General features: G+C 36.8%; 1 protein-coding gene across 1 annotated transcript in view; it reads left to right on the top strand.

Moving 5' to 3' along the window:
* Nucleotides 1–23,682, top strand: part of Spink5 (serine peptidase inhibitor Kazal type 5) — a 70,384-nt gene that overhangs the window by 11,857 nt on the left and 34,845 nt on the right. The window contains exons 5-13 of the mRNA XM_045132890.1: nt 6,700–6,827; nt 7,872–7,935; nt 10,963–11,090; nt 12,946–13,012; nt 16,736–16,863; nt 18,572–18,665; nt 20,125–20,252; nt 21,198–21,273; nt 22,644–22,771. Coding sequence (XP_044988825.1) covers nt 6,700–6,827; nt 7,872–7,935; nt 10,963–11,090; nt 12,946–13,012; nt 16,736–16,863; nt 18,572–18,665; nt 20,125–20,252; nt 21,198–21,273; nt 22,644–22,771 — 941 coding nt within the window. The remainder of the gene's footprint in view (nt 1–6,699; nt 6,828–7,871; nt 7,936–10,962; nt 11,091–12,945; nt 13,013–16,735; nt 16,864–18,571; nt 18,666–20,124; nt 20,253–21,197; nt 21,274–22,643; nt 22,772–23,682) is intronic.

Raw genomic sequence — 23,682 nt, 5'->3', positions numbered from 1 at the left:
CTTTTAATATTTTGACCATGAAATCAATTCAGTTTTTCAAATGTTCATAGGTACGTGGATGAAAATACCAAACTATATTTGTGGAGTCTGATAGTATCAGCAGTAGAAAAGAGTTCATAACCAAGAATGACTCACATGAATGAATTGCAACAACATTTTGGAAAATGATAAGGTTTAGGCCTAGAGAGATGGCTCAGCAGTTAAGATGTTTGTCTGCAAAGCCTGTGGAACTTGGTTTGATTCCCAATGCACATAAAGCCCGTTGCACAAAGTGGCATGTACACCTGGAGTTTGTTTACAGCAGCCAAAGGCCCTGGTGTGCCCATTCTCTTTCACTTATCCTTTCTCTCTCTCTCATTGCAAGTAAACAAATATTTTTAAAAATGAAAGAATAGATTCAAATGGTTACATATTTACAGTTTTATTTATATAAAATGTTTAGAAAATTCTAATTTGGTCACAAAGAAAAGTTGTGACTACTGAAGGCAGAATCTGAGATATGACATTATAAATGAGGAATCTCTTAAATTGATTGAAATTTCCAAAACACAGTTCTGTTCATGATCCTACAACTCTATAGATTTATTTTAGAATCATTGAATTTATAATTAAATTGAATAAGCTTTTTTATTGCATATGTGTGTGATAGTGCAAGCATGTGTTTCTGTTTAGAAGTGAAGGCTACAGGACAAACTTCAGTGCCCTTTTTCAGTTGTCTACAACTTATTTAGAGACAGGTTTTCCCATTGGCCTGTAGTTCACCAGTTAGGTTAGAATGCCTGGCTAGAGAGCTGCAAGGATTTACCTTTCTGACTCCTTGTGCCCACATTATTTTTGTGTGTGGGTTCCTGGGATTAATCTAAGCTCTGAATACTTGCCTTATAAGCATTTCACCAACTGAACTATCTCACCAGCCCACAGATGCAAACCCTCAGTTTGTATATTTCTGCAAATTAGGTAGTAAAACTACCCAGATTTAATTACTATTAGGAGGAAATATTTGACTAATGTATCAATTGAATTAATATTCATTTGCCTCTTCCCCTTTTGCTTATTGTACTAATAGCAGTATTTTACAACTGTGTGGCCAATGGTATACATTAGCTTTCAGATATATTAGCATATAGATATAGAATGCCTTCATTGCATTTGTACTTCAAATTCTATAAAATTATTTCCATCATTATTCCATATATTTTTTTTTCTTTTCTTACCAGTTATACTAAAAAGGTGTCAACTTTTTTTTCAGCACTCACTTCTGATTGTATACTATGGCACTCAGTCCTTTGTCTTTGTTAAGTATTGCTCACTTCACAATGGATTTGGGAACACAGAATTCACTTAGTTTTAAAATGTTCTGTGATAGGAATATTTTCATTTTACATAAACATTAGGTTAACATGCAACTTTTATTCTAGCATATTCATATTCATTCCTATGTCATTTTACTGTAATTAATTCCCTTCCCCCACTGTCATTACCCCATCACCCATGCTACTCCTTGCTGGTTCTCCACAATAGTCTCCCTTTCTGTCTTGGATTTCACATGAACTGCATTACTTTTGTTTCCTCTTCCTCTCCCCGCCCTTCAGATCTCTTCCTTGCTGCTGACAATATTCCATCTACTTTCATGACCTATACTCTCTCTCTCTTACACACACACACACACACACACACACACACACACACAGAGAGAGAGAGAGAGAGAGAGAGAGAGAGAGCTTAATCAAACATTCTCATCTGAAAGAAAACAAGCCATATTAATCTTTCTGAGTCTGATTTATTCTGCCTAGCATAATGATTTCCAACCAGTTCTATCCTTTCTCTGCAAATATAATGATTTCATTTTTTTTTCTTTGTGGATGAATAAAACTACAATGTGTATATGTACCACATTGATTTATCCATTCATCTGTTGGTGGACATCTAGGCCATTATTTCTTAACTATTGTGAATGGAACAGCAATAAACACTGATATGCAACTATCTCTAGATTATGTTTAGTTAAAGTCCTTTGGGTAAATATCCCAGCTTGTTACAGCTTGGTCATATAGTAGTTTGATTCTTCAAATTTTTGTATATTTTTACTTATTTATTTAAGAGTGACAAACAGAGAAAGAGAGAGAGAGAAAGAGAGAGAGAGAGAGAGAGAGAGAGAGAGAGAGAGGGAGAGAGAATGGGCACGCCAGGGCTATCAGCCACTGCAAATGAACTCCAGACGCATGCGCCCCCTTGTGCATCTGGCTAACGAGGGTCCTGGGGAATCAAGCCTTGTACCAGAGTCCTTAGGCTTCACAGGCAAGTGCATAAGTGCTAAGTCATTTCTCCAGCTCAGTAGTTCTATACTTTAAATGTTAATATTGTTGCATCTGATCTCTTAATCATTTTATATATTTGTATATCTCTTAATTTTTCTTTTTATTTTGATAAGTACATAGTCTGATCTTATTTTTTAAATCCATTCACTGTGTCTTTTGTGTGATTAATTCATTTGCATTTATTGTTTCTGTTATATTAGACTTATTTCCCTCAATTTTCTTATTTTAAGTTACTACATACAGTTTTTGAAAATCATTTTTAAATATGTTTCTTTCAACTTCTCATTGAAGATTATTTAAATGTAAAATACTCATTTTTCTTATATGATTGCTGTGAACTAAAATCCATAATGTCAATCATTTATAGTTGCTAATATCTATGCTATTGTTAATATCTGTCTTCTCACCTAATATATGTTAATCTTTCTTTCTTTATTTTCTAAAAATACCACATACATCCACAATTTTGTGACAAAGTACATTTTAGAATTTAGTTGCTATTGTTATGCCTTTCTCTTGATCTTCCTTTTTTCTTCATTAATCCTAGAATTTTTTATGTATTTCTACTAGTGTTTGTTTCTCACTCTTCAAGAACCTCTACTTCTATTATTTATTTTTCTTGGCTCTTTTGTTTTGTCTTTTTTGTTTTGTTTTGTTTTTGCAAGGTAGGATCTCCCTCTAGCCCAGGTTGACCTGGAATTTACTATGTAGTTGCAGGGTGGCCTTGAACTCACGTCAAGGCAAACCTTCTACCTCTGCCTCTCAAGTACTGGGATTAAAGATGTGTGCCACCATACTTGGTGACTTTCCTATTTTAAAATTCCCATTCTCATTGGGCCCCAGGAGGGTTCTTTGCTCTGATACTCTAGTTCAGAAACTCATTTTCTATTTGCACCAATTGCATTTTTATTCTGATTTTATTCCTGAGATATGCAGATATTTTACTATTAAATTTTATTAGTAATACAATGTTGATAATGTCCAAGGCCAAACCTTGATGAGTGTAGTGTATCAGAGTGGATAAGGGCCAGAACTGAAAAATCTGGACCCATTCCATTCTGCTGCCACTCTTCTAGGCCAGTATATCTGTGAGATCTCCATAATTGTCAAGGAAAGTTGATGTGTTTGTGTGTGTGTGTGTGTGTGGTGTGATTCACCAATGACTGGAGTTAGGAGGGCAAGTAGGTGGAGTACTGGATGCTTGCACCTGTTCTCACCACCGCCCAGTGGCCTTCTGTTTTGTCCTGTCATCCCCAGCAAACACCTGTGACCTAGTATGTTGCTGTTGGTTTTCAGGTGAAGGGCGATAGCAATGGTTGCTTGAAGTGAATTATTTTGACCCATAACTTTCATATCTTTTATAACTTTCTAAATCTTTTATTTATGTATGTATGTATTTATTTTGCTTACTATTTTAATCTTTTCCCTCTTTCAATGCCTTCTTTAAGGCTGTCTAATCTGATCTTCTGGTTGTTAAATTCATTGTATGTTTACCTATACTGTACGTTTTAACATACTAAGTCAACCCAAGTACATACTCTAAGTGCTCCATACTTACTATTAAAATGTTTTAAACAGAAAAAAAAATATTTTAAATGTGATATCCTAAGGAAAAATATTCCAGTTATACCAATTTAGTTCTAGATACACATTGAAGTCAAATTAGCATCATATATTCTTTAGTTAGCTTGCATCACAATAATAGTTGTCAAGTATTGTTTCATAAGTAGCTATTTGATCCTTCCTACAAATATGCAATGTAGGTAGGGTGTGAATATTCATTTTTCAGGTGAGGAAAGTGAGCTTCAGGGAGGTAAAATGAGTAGGAAGAAGATCTAAGATGTGAACATTTTAGCTGTTGTCTGGGGCAATTGTTTTCTGTCCATACAGGTTTGCCCTTAAGTATATGTCATGTAGCTATAGCAGTGACATAGAAGCTCTAATATCACCTCTAAAAGATGTCTATTGTCTTGGCTTGATGTCAATAGAGAACCATTTTAAAATACAACAAACATCATAATGCATGTTAGAATTGTTTCAGTTGCTGTTCCTGAATTATCATGTTTAAATACCCCTGAGCAGTTGGTGAAATTACATCTACTTTGCAAATAAGGACACTTGGTCATAGGTAGGTTAAGTTACTTCCAAGTACGAGTAAGTGGTAGCATTTGAATTGTGAACCTAGAAACCTGACTTTTGATTATGATTTGAACCTATAATTATAGAAAACTTTCTGTAGTTTATAATTTTATTGATAATTTTTATATATTCACATATTACCTTGTGACCATGCTCTTTATCTGTCTTTCTGTCCTCCTTCTGCTAAGCCTCTTCTTCCCAGCTAGTGTCTCTTCAACTTTGATATCTAGTTTATTATTTCTTTTCATGTGTATGTGTGTCCCATTAAATTTAATTAGGGCTGCTTGCATGAACATGGGTGAGGACTAATTTACCATAACACATGCAACCTACACAAGAGCTACACAAGTGCAGAAAATGCCTCCTGCTTTCCCAGTAAACATTAGCTGCATGTAACTACTCAGAGAGGGTTGGTGAATGGGGGGTAGGGGAGCACTGATCCTGTCCTCCACAATCCATGAAGGAAGGTTGATGGACTCCATATTGTACAAAGCTTGCATAGGTAAAATATGGTATTCATATAAATTAACAGTTGGAGCTTATCACTCTGTGATAATGGCAAGCAGGGGTTAACTCTGTATACTGTATTTTAGAACAATAGCCTGACCTATCTACCCTGATAGGAAGGGTCTGAAAACATAATGAAGTCTAATTGTCCTAGTCTCAGACCACATTTTAATGCACAGATTGTATTTATATTTTATTAGTTATGGACATAGTATATAAACAGCACATATTGGTACCATCCTTTTCCTCAACCCCTCCTCCCCTCCAAAGGGGCCCTCATCATTGGAGATGCCAGTTATCCCCATGGGGATTGTGGGTTGTGCATTGTGTGGGCAGCTGTCAGTTATGGGGAAGAATCTCTGTGCATAATGTCCCAACGTGTGGCTCTAACAATCTTTCTGCCCCCTCTTCTGTGAACTTCCCTGAGAAATGTTGGGTGTGTTTTAAGTCTACTTCAATGATGGGCTCTTAGGAGCCTCTGGATTTCTTCTTTGGTAGGTGTTGAGTGTCCTCAGTATCTATCTCTTTCACCCTTGTGCTGATACCAGGTTCACCATGAAAGTAGCACTGTTTCTAATTTCCTCAATTCCTAGAAACCTGACTTTTGATTATGATTTGAACCTATAATTATAGAAAACTTTCTGTAGTTTATAATTTTATTGATAATTTTTATATATTCACATATTACCTTGTGACCATGCTCTGTATGGCTTCAGCTTTGTGATGGGTCATTTATCTACTCAGGTCCTGCTTCTATTTGAAAAACAAAAGCAGATTCTCCAATGGAGAGTGAAGTCAGCACAGGTTAAATCGGATAACCATTATTAGTTTAGAGAGAATTTAATTCGTGTAGACCCTCTTGTAGCCCAAGATTAGTGGGAGCTTAATATTGGAGAGTAAACTCATTATCTGGATAGGATTCTGACTTCTTTCACTGTTCCAGATATGGATTGCCTTCTACTGAGTGGATCTGTTAGCCAATTTAAGGGCAGTTGGCTACCCACCATGGCTGTGTGCTGCTATGGCACTTGTGTGAATATCACCTCAGGTTGTTTGCTTCTGAGTAGCTTAGACATGAGTTGCTCAGACAGATGTTCGTCATTTTCCCCCAGTAGCTCATGTAGCACCTTCTACCACTAGATGAGATAACTGGGGACTGGCTCTCTTCCAGATTCCAGCCATGCCTTTCCTTGTTCTGTACTGACAGCATATGGAGTCTTCAGCAGTGAGGGTCTTATCATTAACCTTTGGTGGGTAATCAAGTGTTCTGACAGAAATCTGTCTTATTTTGGGAAGCCTTGTAGGTCTCTCTGATCAACAGCTCATTGTAGATATTAACCACATGCTAGTATGGGGAGTTACAGGCCAACACCAAGGAAAAAGAAAGAAGAAAAAGAAAGAAAATAGAAAAATGAAAGGAAAAAAAAGGAAACAGGAGAAATTTAAGGTTAGGTTTCATCTCACCCTCTCCGGGGCCCTTTGATTCAGGTGCTCCCCCTAAAGTCTGGTTAAGGGTTCACCTTTTAGTCTGTCTTCCAGAATATAGGATTCTATGGTACAAGTGCCATTTGGATTCAGCTTTGTGTGTCCCCCCATTACCCTCACCTCAACCACTGTTACCTTAAGCATTTTTTGTCTACAGTGAATTATATTGTTCTGGGGTTGAAATGTTAACTTATTTAAATAGCAAGGGATATTTTGTCTCATTGATATTCCTTGGTCATATCCCTTACAGCTGAATTGTGAAGATTTTAAGAAAGTGGGCAACACTGAGGAATTTATCTGTACCACTGATACTTCTGCAGTTTGTGGCACAGATGGTAAAACGTATCGCAGCAGATGTGACCTGTGTGCTGAGAATGCGTGAGTATTCTTTGAAGCAGATATGGTCTCCATAACAAGATGTGAGTGTAACTACATGACACAGGTTTTCCTACAGTCTTTAAGATATTTTATTGGTAGGAATAAATTCATCAATAAACTTTTAGTACTACTTATTTTACTGCTCTTTGAAGGAAAATCTATATAGGATAACGCTTTGTATTTACAGAGCACTAAAGTGGGTGTAATTTATCTCTATTACATAAGCAGGAGGTAGAGACACAACAAATGCAAACATGGACATGCACATAGATGTTGCATGCACACAACGGGATGTACTTATATTTGTCCTCTGTCTACCATCTACCAATGTGGTGTAGGAAATGATTTAATCCTCAAATTATGTTCAAATGTTCAATAACTTAAATTAATATAGGAAATAATTGGAACTTTTAATAAGAAGCTTCTTTGACATATAAAGAAAGCATCTCATTGTTCTATATGATGTCATGATTTGTTTTTCCTCCACCCTCAGTGCTAGTTTGGGTTATTGATTGCCTTCTGCCAACAAAAATGTACCTGCTTTGCAGGTTCTGCTTATGACCTCAATCTTGAATTATCTCTCTTCAGTTTCTGGGAATAAATAACTAATGTTCAAGGAGGCTAATGGAGTAATATTTTGCAAGCTTTATCCCTTCTTATAAAAACATCTCACCAAAATGAAACTGTATTAAGCTGTTCTGCTCCTACATGTGGCAACACTATCAGAAAATAGTCTAAAAGTACATTTGCAACAACCACCAAGATGAATATAAGGAGATAAAAACCAAAAGGAACTTACAAAGACTGTGAAGACCTTTTTTGTATTTATATTTTGTAACATAATTTTAAAAATACTACATGTTTACTTCTTAATGTGCCTTAAGTAGAAAATTCTGTTTAAAATTTTCAAGTTTCTGGTACAGGTGGTACTTGGCACTGTTTCAGGTTCAAAAAGAATTACAATATCACAATAAATGAAAAGAAGGTGCAAGTGATGAGATATCTACCATACTCATGCCTGTGTCTTCTGATTTTTGATTCTAGGAAAAGCAGGAAACAAGTTAGCATAAAGAATGAAGGACACTGTGACAGCACTAACCCAGAGCAGGTGAGGCAAGTGTCACAGGGCAGGAATCCTGACGGCTGACTGATATGGGAAAGCAGATGCGCTCCTCTAACCCTTTTAGTTGGGATGGTTGGAAGTCATTCCTATTTTACTGGAATACTGAATCTTATTTGTTCATATTGAAAAGCAGAGGAAATTGAAATCTGAGGAAATTTTCCTTAACAGTAAAAAGAGAAAAAAAAGTTTAGTCATTTACTCTGAGTTGAAAGCACAACAGTGCCATTGGCCACTAGGAAGACTTGGACAAACTACATAACCTAAAAAGAGATTTAGACTAAATAGCCACTTTCTGTGTTTAGACTCTGTGAACCCTTGCTGGTAAGGGAAAGCAAGAAGGGTCACACTTGGCATTTTCTTTCTTTCTTTCTCTCTTTCTTTCTCTTTCTTTCTGTCTTTCTTTCTCTTTCTTTCTTTCTTTCTTTCTTTCTTTCTTTCTTTCTTTCTTTCTTTCTTTCTTTCTTTCTTTCTTTCTTTCTTTCTTCTTTTTTATTAGTTATGTATACAGTGTATACAGTCATATTGGTACCACTGTTAGCCTCCTCCCTGTCCTCCCCCCTCCAAAGGGACCCTCCTCGTTAGGGAATATGTGTCATGCATTATGAGGTTAGCCATCAGTTATGGGTAAAAGGCAATGTCTCTGTGCAAATGACCCAATGTGTGGTTCTGACATTCTTTCTATCCCCTTTTCCATAAATTTCCCTGAGCCATGTTGGGTTCATTTTAGGTCTGCTTCAGTGATGAGATCTTGGGAGCCTCTGTCTCTGGATATCTGGTTTGGTAGAAGTTGGGTATTCTCTGTGTCTATCTCCTTCACTCTTGCGCTGGTACAAGGTTCACCAAGGAAGCAGCACTCTTGTTCATTTCCCAAAATACTCTTAGTTTCAGCTGGGGCCTTTTGAGGTGTGATGGGCTGGTTGTCTTCGTACAATCTGTATCCATCCAAAAAAGAGGAGCAAATTTTCCAACAGAGAGTGAAATTAGCACCATATAAATGGGATAACTTTTTTCTTTCTTTTTTTTTTTAAGAGAGAATTTACTAGGTGTAGGCCTTCTTGTAGCCCATGATTGGCAGGTGCTTGATAATAGAGAGTGGACTTGTTTTTGGATACACTTCTGATTTGGTTCCTAGCTCCAGCTATGGGTTCCATTCCACTGAGCAGATCAGTTAGCCAAATCAAGAGCAGCTGGTTTCTCACCATGGCTGTACATCACTATTGCACTTGTGTGAACATCACATCAGGTTGTTTGCTGCTGAATATTTTAGATGATGAGTTACTTGGATAGATGTTGTCATTTTTCCCCAGGTGCTCATGTAGCACCTTCTGGCACTAGATGAGCTAACTGTCTGGGGATTGACTCTCTTCGAGATTCCAGCCAGGTCACTCCATGTTCCTTACCAATGGCATATGTATATTTAGCAGTAGGGTCTTACCACTAACTTTTGGTGGGTCATCAAGTACTCTGACAGGAATCTTTCTTTTGCAAAACCTTGTAGGTCACTCTGATCAACAGCTCATTGTAGATATTAACCATATGCTGGTACTGGAAGTTACAGGTAAGCATCCAGGAAGAGAAGGAAGAAAAAGATAAGTAATATAAAAGAGATATAGAGAAGAGGTAGAGAGAGAGGAACAGGAGAAGATTAAGGTCAGTCTTCATCATACTCTCTCCTGGGCCTTGCAATTCAAGTGCTCCCTCTAAGGGCCTGATGAAGTTTCAACGATTTACTCCATCTTTTAGGATGTAGAATTTTATGTACCATTGCCATTTGGGTCCAGTTTTGTGCCCCCCACCCCCACCCTCACCCTTCTCCTCCTTTCCCTCCCTACCCACCCTATTGTCCAGTCCTTGAGATGCTTATTAGGTATGTCAGCATTTCCGGTAGATTCAGGTTAGGAGCCTTAGATGAGTGCAACTATACATTTTGTGACTGGGTGAGTTCACTGAGAATGATCTATCCCAGGTTCAACCATTTTTCTTCAAATTTCATTGTGTCAGTTTTCCTTACTGCTGTATAGAATTCCATCATATAGATATATCACATCTCGGTTATCCATTTACATAATGATGGACATCTGGGTTGATTCCAGCTGTTAGCTATTACAAATTGAGCATCTATAAACATGGTTGAGCAAATCTCTCTGAACTGAGGTGTTGAGCTTTTAGGATAAATGCCCAATAAGGGAGTAACTGGTCTGTTGGTAACTCTACAGTCAACCTTTTTAGGAGTCTCCATATTGCTTTCCAAAGTGGTTGTGCCATCTTATATTCCCACCAACAGTGGATGAGGGTTCCTATTTCTTCACATCCTTGCCAGCATTTATTTTCATTTGATTTTTTGATGTTTGCTATCCTTACTGGGGCAACTCTCTCTGCCCTCCATGACTGTCACCCCACTCCCTGCAACCCTGCATGACTGCCATCCCACTCCCCCTCTCCAGCTGCCATCTTTTTTTTTGTTTGTTTTTCTGAGGTAGGGTCTCACAGTGTGTATTACAACCATGTTAGATTCCTCTCTGTCCATTCCCCTCTGCAGGGAACCTCCTCATTGGGGAATGTGGGTCACACATTTTGTGGTTAGTCGTCAGTTATAGGTAAGAGGCAATGTCTGCATTTTCTAATTGCACAAGACTCCTACTTTTCATAGCCTGATACTCTGCCCTTGTGTTCTTGGCATATCTGAGATTACTAATCTCTACAAAGGCCTTTTAGCACATGCTGTTGTAAATATCTCTATCTACTTCATGAAGGATATAATAAGCAGGTTGAGCGCAAGGACAGTGGTCCAACTGAATTTAGCACAGACATTGTTTCTTGAGCAAACAGGAGTAAGTGATTGAGCTCTGAACTTAGTTGGGAAGCATACAGAACTAGTGGAGCTGCTTCTACATGCTGCTCTCCTGTCCATTATGGTGGAAGAGGTACCCGCTCCTGTGAAAATCACTGAAAGCGGTATTGCATGCATTCAGTCATGTGACAGAAAGCCATATTTCTTTCTTGATTCTTCAGGATATGTGCAGTGATTTCCTTGCCTTTGTGAAAGATGGAAGACTTGAATGTACAAAGGAGAGTGATCCACATTTTGGTCCTGAAGGGGAGGCACATGGCAATAGGTGTTCTATGTGTGCTGAGCTCTTGTAAGTAGCATCAATCCCAGGTGGATGTAGAAAGATGAACTCGTTTCTTGCCCTGAAAAGGAAAGATGAAGTTTGTTCCATGAAGTGTGTGATTCTTTGTCTTTACAAGGTTGTATCAGTTATTCTCTCATTGCCAGGTCAAAATACCTGACCAGAAGCAACTTAAAGTAGGAAAAGGGTTATTTTCAGCTTATGGTTTTGAGGGGGAATTTTCAGCATGATGCAGAAGTCATAGCAGAAGAAGGAAGCTGTCATTGTAGATTCACATTAACATGGAGGAATAGAATGAATTGGTAAGTAAGGCTGAACTCAATGCCTGTCACCATTGACACATGTTCTCCAGCAAGGCTCCACCTCCTAAAGGCACCACAATTTTTCCAAACCGTGCAACCAACTAGAGATTAGGTGTTTAACATTTGAGTATATGGGGAACATCTTACATCTTACAAACCACCACAAAGATGAAATGAGCCTTACTTCCAATTTGGATTTTATCTTTCTTCATTTAAGTTAAAAAAAAATCCCAAAAGGAAGAGGATAAGCTGTTTTTTTGTTTTGTTTTGTTTTTTGAGGTAGGGTATCCCTCTAGCCCAGGCTGACCTGGAATTCACTATGTAATTTCAGGGTGGCCTTGAACTCATAGTGATCCTCCTACCTCTGCCTCTCGAGTGTTGGGATTAAAGGCATGTGCCACTATGCCTGGCTCACTACCTAGTGTTTTATAAGATAATACTATAAAATCTTGAAAGTACTTTATTCTGAAATGATCTATGTTAGTCATTTGTACCTTTGTTCCATGTAGAGACCAATATTGAAGGATAGCATCTAATTTTAAATAATAAAATACAATTTAAAACAATAATGATGTGGTCATGTGTCTTGAATTCATTTATACTGTAAAATATGGGTGTTGTGAAAGATAAGAACTATTGGGCTCATCTTTCTGCTAAAGCCTGGCACAACTGAAGCCTCAGATATGAGGAAAAGACAATTATATTTCTTATTCTCTTTGTAAAACAAGGTGTAGACTCTACATCCTAGGGCAAGAAGCTTCAAAATGCTATGTTTATATCATCAGATCTTTAAAAATCAGAACAGAAAAAGACTTAACATATTCATAAGCTTCATACCTGCCTTTGGAAATCACAATTAACTGGTGTGCAATTCAAAGGCATGCCCCAGCAAGTTTAGCAGACACTGATCATTGCTGGGGTTCACATGGGAAATTACCTGATTTTCTACTTTCTTACCTAGGAAGTATGCACTTTCATTCTTCAGACCTATCCTAAATTATGTGCTTTACAGTTTTTTCTTTTTCTTTACACAACAGCAGAAAGAAGAATCTAACCTTTCTTAACTCTGGGCTTTCCTCCAGAGTAAGACTGAGATAGACATGCAGGTCTCCAGGGTGACATAGGAATTAGGTAATAGATGAGAAAAGATTTAGAAGCTCAACTCAACTTTACCATTTACTATAACCATACTCTGGCATAAAGGGCAACCAATATTTTACAGAAGGGTGTGGGTAGCAATACCTGAAAGGCTTGCTTTAGTTTCACCCTTGTCACAGCATTGCTTTAAAGCTCTTGGTTCTACCTGTTAAAGGGAATTTTCCTGACAATCTTCTGTTTGTCACTGGAACAGGCACACCCATCCAGTTCTGTGAAACAAAGCTTCTAATTGACTGCCAGTGAGTCAGTTTCACACCCTTCCTTATCTTTAGCAATTTCCTTGGCTTCTTGTCTGTACGTGGATCAGTTTCAACAGGTTATGCCAAAGGATATGAAAGGGCTTAGCATGGGGTGGACACTGAAAATATGAATAGACTATAAATGACCATCTGTTTTCTTAACAGTTTAAAAGAAGCTGAAGAAAAGGACAAACAACAAGAAGGAAACCGAACTCGAAGAGACGCTGAGAAGGTAACTGATATACTGATGCAATGTGGGTCTCACAGCCATATGCATGCACACCAAGCAGTTGAGGGGCTACAGTCATGTCCTTGTCCTTTATCACCACAGGATTATTGTATGTCTTATAGTTCCTAACTTCCTAGTATATTTATCATTATGTTCATCCTTACACCACCTTTCCCAACCTATGGTTCAACCTATGCCGTTTCCACTCTTGCTTCTTCTCTCCCTATAAAAGGAAAATGTAATATAAAGTTTATCCACACAAATTTCTGGCAATTTCTCTTTTCTTTTTATAAAATATATGAAAAGTATTTTTATGTATTTATGAGAGAGAGAGAGAGAGAATGGGCATGCCAAGACCTCTAGCCACTGTAAAGGAACTCTAGACAACCAAGTGCATCTGCCTTATGTGGTTTCTGGAGAATCAAACCTAGGTTCTTAGGCTTTTCAGGAAGGTTCCTTAACCACTAAGCAATTTCTCCAGCCCTCTCTTTTCTTTTTATTATTTTTTAGGTCAGCATACAAAGTAGTGAACATCATTTATGGCATTTTCATATGTATATGTGATTGATGACAATTTGTTTTTAGTCATTCTGTGAATTCCTATCAATCTTCTCTCTAATTATAAACCATTTTTGCTTTGAATAATATGTAAATTTTCAAATTTTAGCATCATATAAATTAAATGGTAAAAAACTTAAAAAGTTTTGAGTTTTATACAGTATATCTACCAGGGCATATATAAAATGCCTTTGAGGGTTGGAGAGATGGCTTAGCAGTTAAGGCATTTACTTTTGAAGTCTAAGGACCCAGGTTTGACACCCCAGTACCCATATAAACCAGATGCACAAGGTAGCACACATGTCAGTAGTACTTTTGCAGTGGCTAGAGGCCCTGAAAATACCCATTTTCTCTCTCTCTCTCTCTTTCTCTACTTCTTTCTCTCTCTCTCAAATAAATATTTATGAAATGCCTTTGACAGTTGGAGTTATTCATTTTCCCATATGATTATTTCATTCAGTGAGCCCTGCATTAATACAGGTATTTCTTGTGCTTAGATTTTGAGATAGTAGGTTAAAAACTCTTTTAAAATATTGGATTGAGAACATAAATTTTAAATCTAGTATGAAAAGTTATTCCTTGTTTTAATTGAGTATGCCCTGTAGGTAATGTAGTCCAAGCTTATTATATCACTTGGGCTATTACATCAACGAATTAATTCAATGGAAGGAATAGCAATGATATTGCTCTTTTTGTCACATAGTCAGGACTCATCCCATCATGTTCTGGGTGTCTGAGACAGAAAACCATCTTTTCTCTTAGCCTTCTATTTTCTTGGCAGCAAAATAAGGAGGTTGGATAAATAAGCTTGGTCCTGCTTTCCTGATGGACTGTGATTTCACCTCCATCACTCCTTTGTATTAACACAGAAACAGTATTTTGTGGGTTAGAGGGATGAGCTTTTCTCAGGAAGAAACAGGTCTAGTTTTGGTCAGCGGGAGCTAATCTTCCTTTTCACAGTGCTATTATATGAAGGAAAATTGTCAACTTAAAATGAGTAATCAGAACTTTTTTTTTTTTTTCGGCTTTTCATGTCAGGGTCTCACTCTAGCCCAGGCTGACCTGGAATTCATATGTAGTCTCAGGGTGGCCTCAAACTCACAGAGAGACTACTATTTTGGTCTCCTGACTGTTGGTCTTAAAGGCATGGGCCACCACACCCGACCAATGAAGCTTTCATTTAGAAAAAAAAAAAAAAGGCCACAAAATATTCACAACTTTCTATGGCTTGTTTGACACTGGCCAAGGATTAAAAGCAATTCTTTTGTGAGGTTGTTAACTTTCAGCCTAAAATCTTGCTTTGGCATCTATTAATCTGTAAGCAAAGAGTTGTTGATCCTTGTTTTCCATCAGGCTGGGTCATTCTGGCATCTTCCTCTCTGTAGCCAGAGTCATTAGGCATCACTGAGACAGGACTACTTTTCAGTGATGGCTCAATACATGTCCTGTAATTAACCTGTCAGTGGATTGCTCTCAAAAGTGCTTCTTCAGAGTCTTCTGGGATGAGTCACGAGTTATAAACTGAAATCATCATTGTTTCCCTTATGAGAGTCACTGGGCATTAATTTATGGCCATGTTATGATTATCAGGTGACTGTATTTTACAACTTATTCATAGATTTTACCACTAAGGAATTTAGGGCATACCATTTATGTCTCCAAAATAAGCACATTCTTAGTTGGAAACAAAGAATTTTATAAAAAGTACTATATGGAAATTTGAACTGCAAAGAAAAATCAGAAAAAACTTTTCTAGGAAAAGTCCTTCAAAACACCTGTTCCATGCACCTCCCTATGGGGACAGTAACAATGAGGTCTTTGCTGTGGTCTGCCAGCTGTCATACCTCCTGGCCTCCTCCTCACGCTCACGTTATCCTGATCAAAATGGAAATGTGAGGGCCACGTAGTTAGCTGTAAACCCTTTGTTTACTAAGCTAGAAATTTCAAAAGCTCAAGCGATTTAGGGCATTTTCCCCCTACAGTTTATCTTTCACCAAGTAGTAGATTTTGAAAGTCTTAAACCAAATTGTCAAGAAATCTGTACCATACCTCTGCTTCATTTGGAAACTAACCTTTTTTAGATTTCTAAATATGCATGCATCTTGGTAGTATTCTTTTCTAATGTCAGGGAAAAGAGAGATAGATTCATTTTCTCTGGGGTTCACACCAATATCAGAAGCAAACACAAGCCAAATAAGTGGACTGCATACTGTTGGGAGATACCATCTTGCACTGTCTCATTGAAGAGAAAGTTAAGTGCTCTTGATTTGACCCAGGTCAAATAACTTTAAAACATTGAATATATGAATTCAGTATTTGTATTTCATTGGAACTTCATGAAAAATATTTTTTGTTCACCCATGAATTTGAAACCTAACAAGAACTATATTTATTTATTTATTTATTGAGGCAAGCCTAACAGACTGCCATTTAAAAAAAAAAAACTTATTTATTTGCAAGCAGATAGAGAGAGATAGAAGAGACAGACAAAGAGAGAATGGGCTCTTCAGGGCCTCTAGCCACTGCATACAAACTCCAGATGCATGCGCCCCCTTATGCATCTGGCTTACATGGGTATTGGAGAATAGAACCTGGGTCCTTTGGCAGGCAAGCGCCTTAACCACTAAGCCATCTCTCCAGCCCTTTTTATTAAGTTTATTTATTTGTAAGCAAAGAGAGATAGAGAGAGAGAGAAGAGCAGACTGCCTTTTTATGTGATAGAGAGAGAGCGAGAGAGAGAGAGAGAGGGAGGGAATTGGCATGCCATGACCTCCAGCCACTGCAGTTGAACCCCAGATGCATGTACCCCTTTGTGTGCATGTGCAACCTTGCATGTTGCATCACTGTGCATCTTGCTTACATGGGATCTGGAGAGTAAAATATGAATCCTTAGGCTTTTCAGGCAAGTGCCTTAACTGCTAAGCCATCTCTAGCTGAAAAACTATACTTTCTTTTTAGGAATATTTGCTCAGTTACTTTTTACATTTTGATAACTATATCATGTAAAAATAGAAGTGTTATTTGACAAAATAATTACAATTTATTTACAACAATCATTAATTCAGGGTTCATGTTTTCCAGGACTTCCAAACATGTCATTTTATGATTATACAGTTTCAAGATTAAACACTAGAAACCTGGCAAATTATAATGAATTGTCTTTTTAAGGAACTGTGCAAGGAATTTGAAAACCAAGTGAAGAGTGGAAGACTTTTTTGTACCAGGAAAAGAGCCCCAATCTATGGTCCTGATGGCAGGATTCATTACAACAAATGTTCCCTGTGTGCTGAGATATTGTGAGTATATATAGCAGCTTTTTCTGAGACATCAAAGTAGCAGCCGTAGAGACTGGTGGGAGGGGGACTAAAAGTAGCAGACAGTGAAGTCTGTGCTGTTGAGAATTATTTGAATGGTGTTATTCTCCTCAAATTTCAATTCCATTCAGTAAATACACATTAATGATATGGTTTATTTCTGAGTACAAACAAGTTCCATTTCAGGTTACAGGGCAAACCTACTTATAAAATTCTCAATTATTTTGAACACTCTGACTTTTATAAGCGGCCTTATGAGGGAGCCAAAACACAGACTGGGGTAAAGCAGATACTAATATTTTCTTTATCTTGAACTATTATCTTATTGTGACAGAGCTGATGGGACATTCTCAAAACTTCATATGCTCTTGCTAACTGAATTTCACTCATGTTTTCATTTGGTTATGTAATTTTTGGTAAAGGGAAAATCCCAAAACATACAAATCATGCAGTTATGAAGTTGTCTCAGACACGTCTAACTACGCTTTTTATCAGGCACCTCAATTTCATAAACTCCGTTGTCTTTTTCTCTTCTTTTCCCTTTCTTCCTATCTTCTTTACTTTTTTTTTTTTTTTTTTTTTACACAAGCTTCCCCTGTGTAACGCAGATTAGGTTTGAATTTACTATATAACCTAAGCTGGTCTTAAACTTGTGGCAATTCTCCTGCCTTCACTTCCTAAGTGCTTGTATTACAGATGTGAGCCACCATACCCTACATATTTCCAAAAACTCTTTTCTAAGTGTTGTCCTATTGCCAATTCCTCTCAATTTGGCAAGTAAATGCCTGTTCCTGTGAGGATTGTCCTCTTTAAGTAAGACCCCTAAATCCTAATTGAAAAGTCAATCCCCACAATCCCTGGTTATGTGCCTTTCATAACAACCATCACAGTTGGTGATTATTTCATCATTTCTGTGATTATTTGTTTTCTACTACTCTTCACTGCTAGGCTATATACTCTAAGAGGACAAGGAATTAAACATGAAGTGCTGTCATTCCAATGCTGACTACAAGACACCCATGTTACCATAAGAATGCTTACATGAGGGTGGGAGAGGTGGCTCAGCTGCTAAAGCAAGCACTTGCTTGTAAAACATGACTTCCTGGGGTTGATCCTCCAGTACCCATGTTAACCCAGATGTACAAATGACACATATGTCTTAGTGTTTGTTTGTAGTGGCAGGAGGCCCTAGTTGTGCTCATTCTCTCTCTCAAAATAAAATATTGAAAAAGAATTCATACATAAATGAAGACACCCCACTATCCCATTCAGAAGCACAATGTTAATAGCATAAGTTAGCCAAGGGCATTACAAACACATATTGATGCGTTGCAAGGCAGAATGAAAACCATTCAATAAGAGAAGATATTTAGGGATGAAAACATAGATAGGTATAGAGCTCATTTTTAATTTGGTTTTAGGGTGTATTATTTTTACAAAAAAGGTAGAATTCAAGCTATGAAGATTCAAAAGAATGAGAGGTAAGAAAAAATACTGTTATAGTGGTAGAAACTGCTTTCAGATACATGCACATACTCACATACAATGGAAAGGGCGTTGGCAATTTAATGTTACTTAAATGTGTTTGTATCAGAATCCAAAAACTTAGATGGCTTTCCATCTAACGTTTTCAATGTTTTACAACATGAAGATTTGAAACATATTTATTCTTTTTATTTTATTTCTCCAGCATGAAACGTTTTTTGGAAGAAAAAAGCAAAACAACGCAAAACCGGAGAAATGCTAGAAATAAAGCAAAAGATGAAAAACAAACTGAGGTGAGGGTTATCAATGTAGATATTGCTTTTGTGTGTGGACACATTTCTCTAGTATGTATTTCCAATATTGATTAATATTGACCTTACTACAAGTAGGTTTTGTGGAGATTAACTGGCAGTGACTGTTTTGCACTTGAAATGAAATTGTGACATTGAAATGTATAGTTTTAAAATATACTTTTGATTAATTAATTAGTTAATTAATTTGTTCATTTGAGAGAAATAGAGGAAGAGGTAGAGAGAAGGTGAGAGAGAGAGAGAATGGGCATGCCAGGGCCTTCAGCCACTGCAAGCAAACTCCAGATGCATATGCCTCCTTGTGTATCTGGCTTATGTGGGTCTTGGGGAATTGAACCTAGGTCCTTTGGCTTTGCAGGCAAAAGCCTTGATGGCTAAGCCATCTTCTCCAGTCCTGTAATTTATAGTTCTATTTGGAATAAAATACTCAAGTCTCATTATAAAATAATTCCACATTCTCAGATATAGAAATCCTTCCTGTTTAACTTATTTCTTAGAGTTATCCAACCTTCTATAATGCCCACTCCATTAAGATATCTGCCTGTATTACTACCTGTGCTTTTTTTCTACCTTTCTTCCTCCTAATCTTCTTACCAAATCCTTTAAATTTTAATATTCACATGTGCTTCAACTAGTGCTTATGCTTTCATTTCTAACCCTTCCTTTTCTCCTTTTCCTCCCTTCCCTCTTTCTTTCCTTCCTTTCTTATTTTCCTTTATGTAATCTGATTAGCTTCTCTAACTTTAATCTCAATTTGCTCAACTCTTCTATATATGTGGCTTACAAGTGTTTCTAAAAGGAATATTTCATTTTGTTGTTCTTTATTATACATATTTATTATGGTCCTATTTCATATTAATAAAATGCAGATTCATTTCAAAGTTTGGTTTTTGCACATGTTTTGAACAGTGTTCAGGATTTCCTTTTTGATCACTTGAAAACTTTCCTCTCATTAACAACCAACTCTTTAGTCACTAGACTCATGGAAATGTCATATGACTATGAGGTTAAGCTATTTACAGCACGTGTGACCTTTCATGTCATAATTTTTCTTGGAGGACTTTTGCCATATGATATTCTTGAAAACATCCTTAGGAAAGAACTCAATAATAAGTTCTTGGAACTTTTATGAGTCATTTGTGCCTTTGTATTAACACATGCTCAATTCACATGTAATTATACCCCTTGGCTTGTTACACTGCAATTACTTATTCTTTCCACTTGGATAATAAAGGCCCTGAATTACATTCACACTTATATAAAACTATATGGTTATTTTAATGAAAGAAATGTCACAATTTTTGAATGGTCTTAAATCTAAAAAGCATTGCTTTTTTATTCATAACTCCTCTTGTCCAATCTTTGATAAGCAACATTCAAAATTTACCAATTTACAAAATTAACAAATACAGACTTATGCTTAAACTGTCTTATTTCCATTATTCAGAAACTCTGTAGTGAATATCGAAAGCATATGAAGAATGGAATACTTATCTGCTCCAGAGAAATTGACCCTATTCATGGTCTAGATGGGAAATTGCATATTAACATGTGTTCCATGTGCCAAGCATTCTTGTAAGTATAGAGTGTCAGGACATTAATAAAAGAGGAGACTTTATAGTTCTAATAGAACCACATTATTTTACAGATGGGGAAATTCACTTAAAATAAGAAAGGCAATTAAGTGTGTTGCGTGCAGAATTTTTATGACAGAGAAATGGGAGGAAGTGCTTTGTGTTGATAGTATAAGATGACTTACTCTTTGTGATTCTCCTTTCTCAGCACAGGAATCTCATAGCAATCATGAATTTGTATAGGTACTGGTTGACCTTTCACTGATGAAGATTCACATGTTAACTTTCTTGAACATTCTATAGACATCTCATCTTCTTTAGGGTTATGGTCCAACATTAACACATAATTTAACTCATTCAAGTTGCCCACAGAACAATCCTAACCCTCTTTAAAATTACTTTCAATGTTGCTTTATACATTGTGGCATTCTTAGTAGGCTAGTGCTAATAGCTTTTGGAAAAGGTGCAAAAATAGAAGGTAGAGCATGAACTTGAAGGAAAAGGGTTTGGTTGAGAATAGAACCAAGACCATTCTGTGTCTCATTTTGTGTGAGATAAAGATGAGTCAATGTGCCTTGTTAAGGCTGCTTTCAGCCTTCAGGTGCTAGGTGGCTATGAGTCTAGCTTTGATCCTTTCATTGTGGTCATTGATGATTTTCTCACAGCATATAAGAAGGATGATTTATACAAAGCAAGCTTTCCATACCCACTATTGCCACCTTACTTTTGATAAGAAGCAGACACTTTGTAGGAGTCATGGCATCATGCCATAGTTAATGTGGATTTGCTGCTTCCCATAGTGAAAAACAGACATGGTTATACATTTTGAATGAGAAAGGGAAAAGGCATTGATCCCTAAGGAACCAGAAGAGATTCAGTATGTAGGCATGTACAGAAATCAGTGAATGTGTGCACTTAGAGAAGATCCCTTTTCTTTTTCCTTCAGCCAAAAACAAGCAGAAGAAAAGAAGGCTGAAGTCCAAGCAAGAAACAAACGGTTTCAAAAGTCACTTTCATATGAAGTGAGTGGGACCCATTCAGAAAATCTGACCACAACTGAACATGTCTGAAAAAGTCTTGAAGAAAATCTTAGCCCATTCGACTAGAATGACACTGAGATGAATGATATATAATGCTGATAGACTCTTAAAGTTTCAAAGATTAGCCTTGTCAAAAGTAAAATAACTTATTGACCTCTGGGGAAAAAAATGAGTCCTAGTTCTAGAGTCACAGCTTGCTGGGGAAACCTTACATATATGCTTTCTAAAATTTCACATCTGAGGAGAGGTTTTTAAAAACCTCTCACAAAAAAGAAAAATATATTTAACCCTGAACTATTCCAAAGTCTTGCATGACTTCTCATTTGTATTGTTCTGTTGTGAATGCTTCCTATATTTCCCCTTGGAATCTTTCCTTTGTCTGACCACTGACATATTTACTCTTGCAAATGTAAGTTAGGTGATAATACTGTTCTGGTAAAACCCATGGAAAGCTTATAAAACTCAGGAAGTGTTTAAGTCTTCAATCTTTTCTAATTAGCCTCATTATCTCCATTTAGCAATTCCTATTCTGGTATATGCTATGAGGGTTTCTTCCTGTGTCCTTTATTATATTTTATTTTCATAAGCTGTTGTACATTACCCCAAGCCCATTTTTTCATCCATAAACTCCTTAATATTATCACTTAATTTATCCTTGATATTTTTTTCTCTGGTTTCCAAATAGATTTTATGAACTTTCAGTTGTCATATATTCTATAATGTATTATACTTATATTTTAAATGTGTGCATGCATGTTCATGTGTGTGTTCTGTGCATGTCCTTGTATATGAGAATGTGGGTACATGTAAACCAAGGTGTGTGCTCACAGGTCAGAGAACCACTTTGGGAGGTGTCAGTTTTTGTTTGAGGCAGAGTTTATTTTCACTCTACTTTTCTTTGGTTTTGCTTCACTTGCCATTAACTTTGAGGAAATTCTTTTGTCTCTACTACTTTACCTGCAATGCCACTGTGGCTTCTGGATTTGTATGTGGGGACTGGGGTTTAAATCAAGCACCCCACTTGGGTGGTGGACACTATCCACTAAGCAGTCTCTCCAGTCCCATTTATGACATATTCATATACTTATATATTGGCATTTACTTTTATATTGTTTAAATTATAGTAGAGTTTGCTTGTCCACCTCTTCTATTATAGTGTGGCATCCTACTATGTCATTTTTATCCTCATTTCATAGCAAATGACATTTGTTGTTGAGAATTTTCATTTAATAGAAACAAAATCTTCCAGGCTCAAAAGTATAAAACATTAATTACTACTGATATAGATGCTTAAACCTTAGCTATGTTTACAAATAACATAAAGGTTCAATGTATTTTCTCTCTCCTGGCAGGAGATTTGCCGTGAATACAGGCCGTACATGAAGAATGGAAAACTTCCTTGCACAAGAGAGAATGATCCCATCTATGGTCCAGATGGGAAATATCCCAGAAATGTCTGTTACATGTGTGCAGCTTTCTTGTGAGTGTAGCCAAACTGGAAAAAACAGCCGGGCTGGGATATCATTTCTGTCTAACTTTTATATTAAATCTTGAGAGGTCCAGTATAACAGGGAAATAAAATAATAAAAAAACTGCCCTTTGGAGAAAGATATTTAAACCATGTCTTTTGAGAATGGATAACATCTGGGTACACAGGCAGATGTGGGGGGCATTACAGTCCTGAAATATATGAGGTATATTCATAAGCCTAGTTAATCATTTCCAATATACCTGAACACATCACATTGTTTCCTATGTATACATATGATTATACAATTATTATCAATTAAAATGATTTTAAAAGAGAGATACCAAATAACTTCTGGGTCATTTTAGAAGTGACCTAGAATCTTTCATCTAAAGGAAAGAATGCTCTATGATAATCCTAGTCATTGCTTTTAGTTTTCTAAAAAAATGTCAGCTAAATTAAAAATAGTAATACAGTAGTATTATGTGAAGACTTCTATGAGTTTATGGTTTTACTATTTTACTTGTCTTCCCACTCATTATATATGAAGTAAAGGAATAGAACTAAAATCAATGAAAGGGATAAAGAGGCAGATTTATGCTCAGAATGAAGAATAAATTTATGACAGAAAGAGATTCAAATTTTGTGGCTCTCATGCATTGGCTGAGGTGAGTGGCCACCACAGTATGTTTGGCTTCACAATAGGTAGACAAAGCGACACTGGTTATCCAACAACAAGAGTCTACAATTTCCCTGACTTCTAAATTTTGAACCAAAGGGATACTCAAATTTTCTGTTCAACAAGAGTCTCTGAAATATTTTAATTATTTAATCTTTTCTGACAGCTATATGACTCAGCTACAGAGCACTAAAATTCTTTTGGGCTGGGCATGGTGGTGCACACCTTAAATCCCAGCACTTGG

The sequence above is a fragment of the Jaculus jaculus genome, chromosome 13, assembly GCF_020740685.1.
Source record: "Jaculus jaculus isolate mJacJac1 chromosome 13, mJacJac1.mat.Y.cur, whole genome shotgun sequence".
NCBI classification, from domain to species: Eukaryota; Metazoa; Chordata; class Mammalia; order Rodentia; family Dipodidae; genus Jaculus; species Jaculus jaculus.
This window is presented reverse-complemented; position numbering and strand designations above follow the sequence as displayed.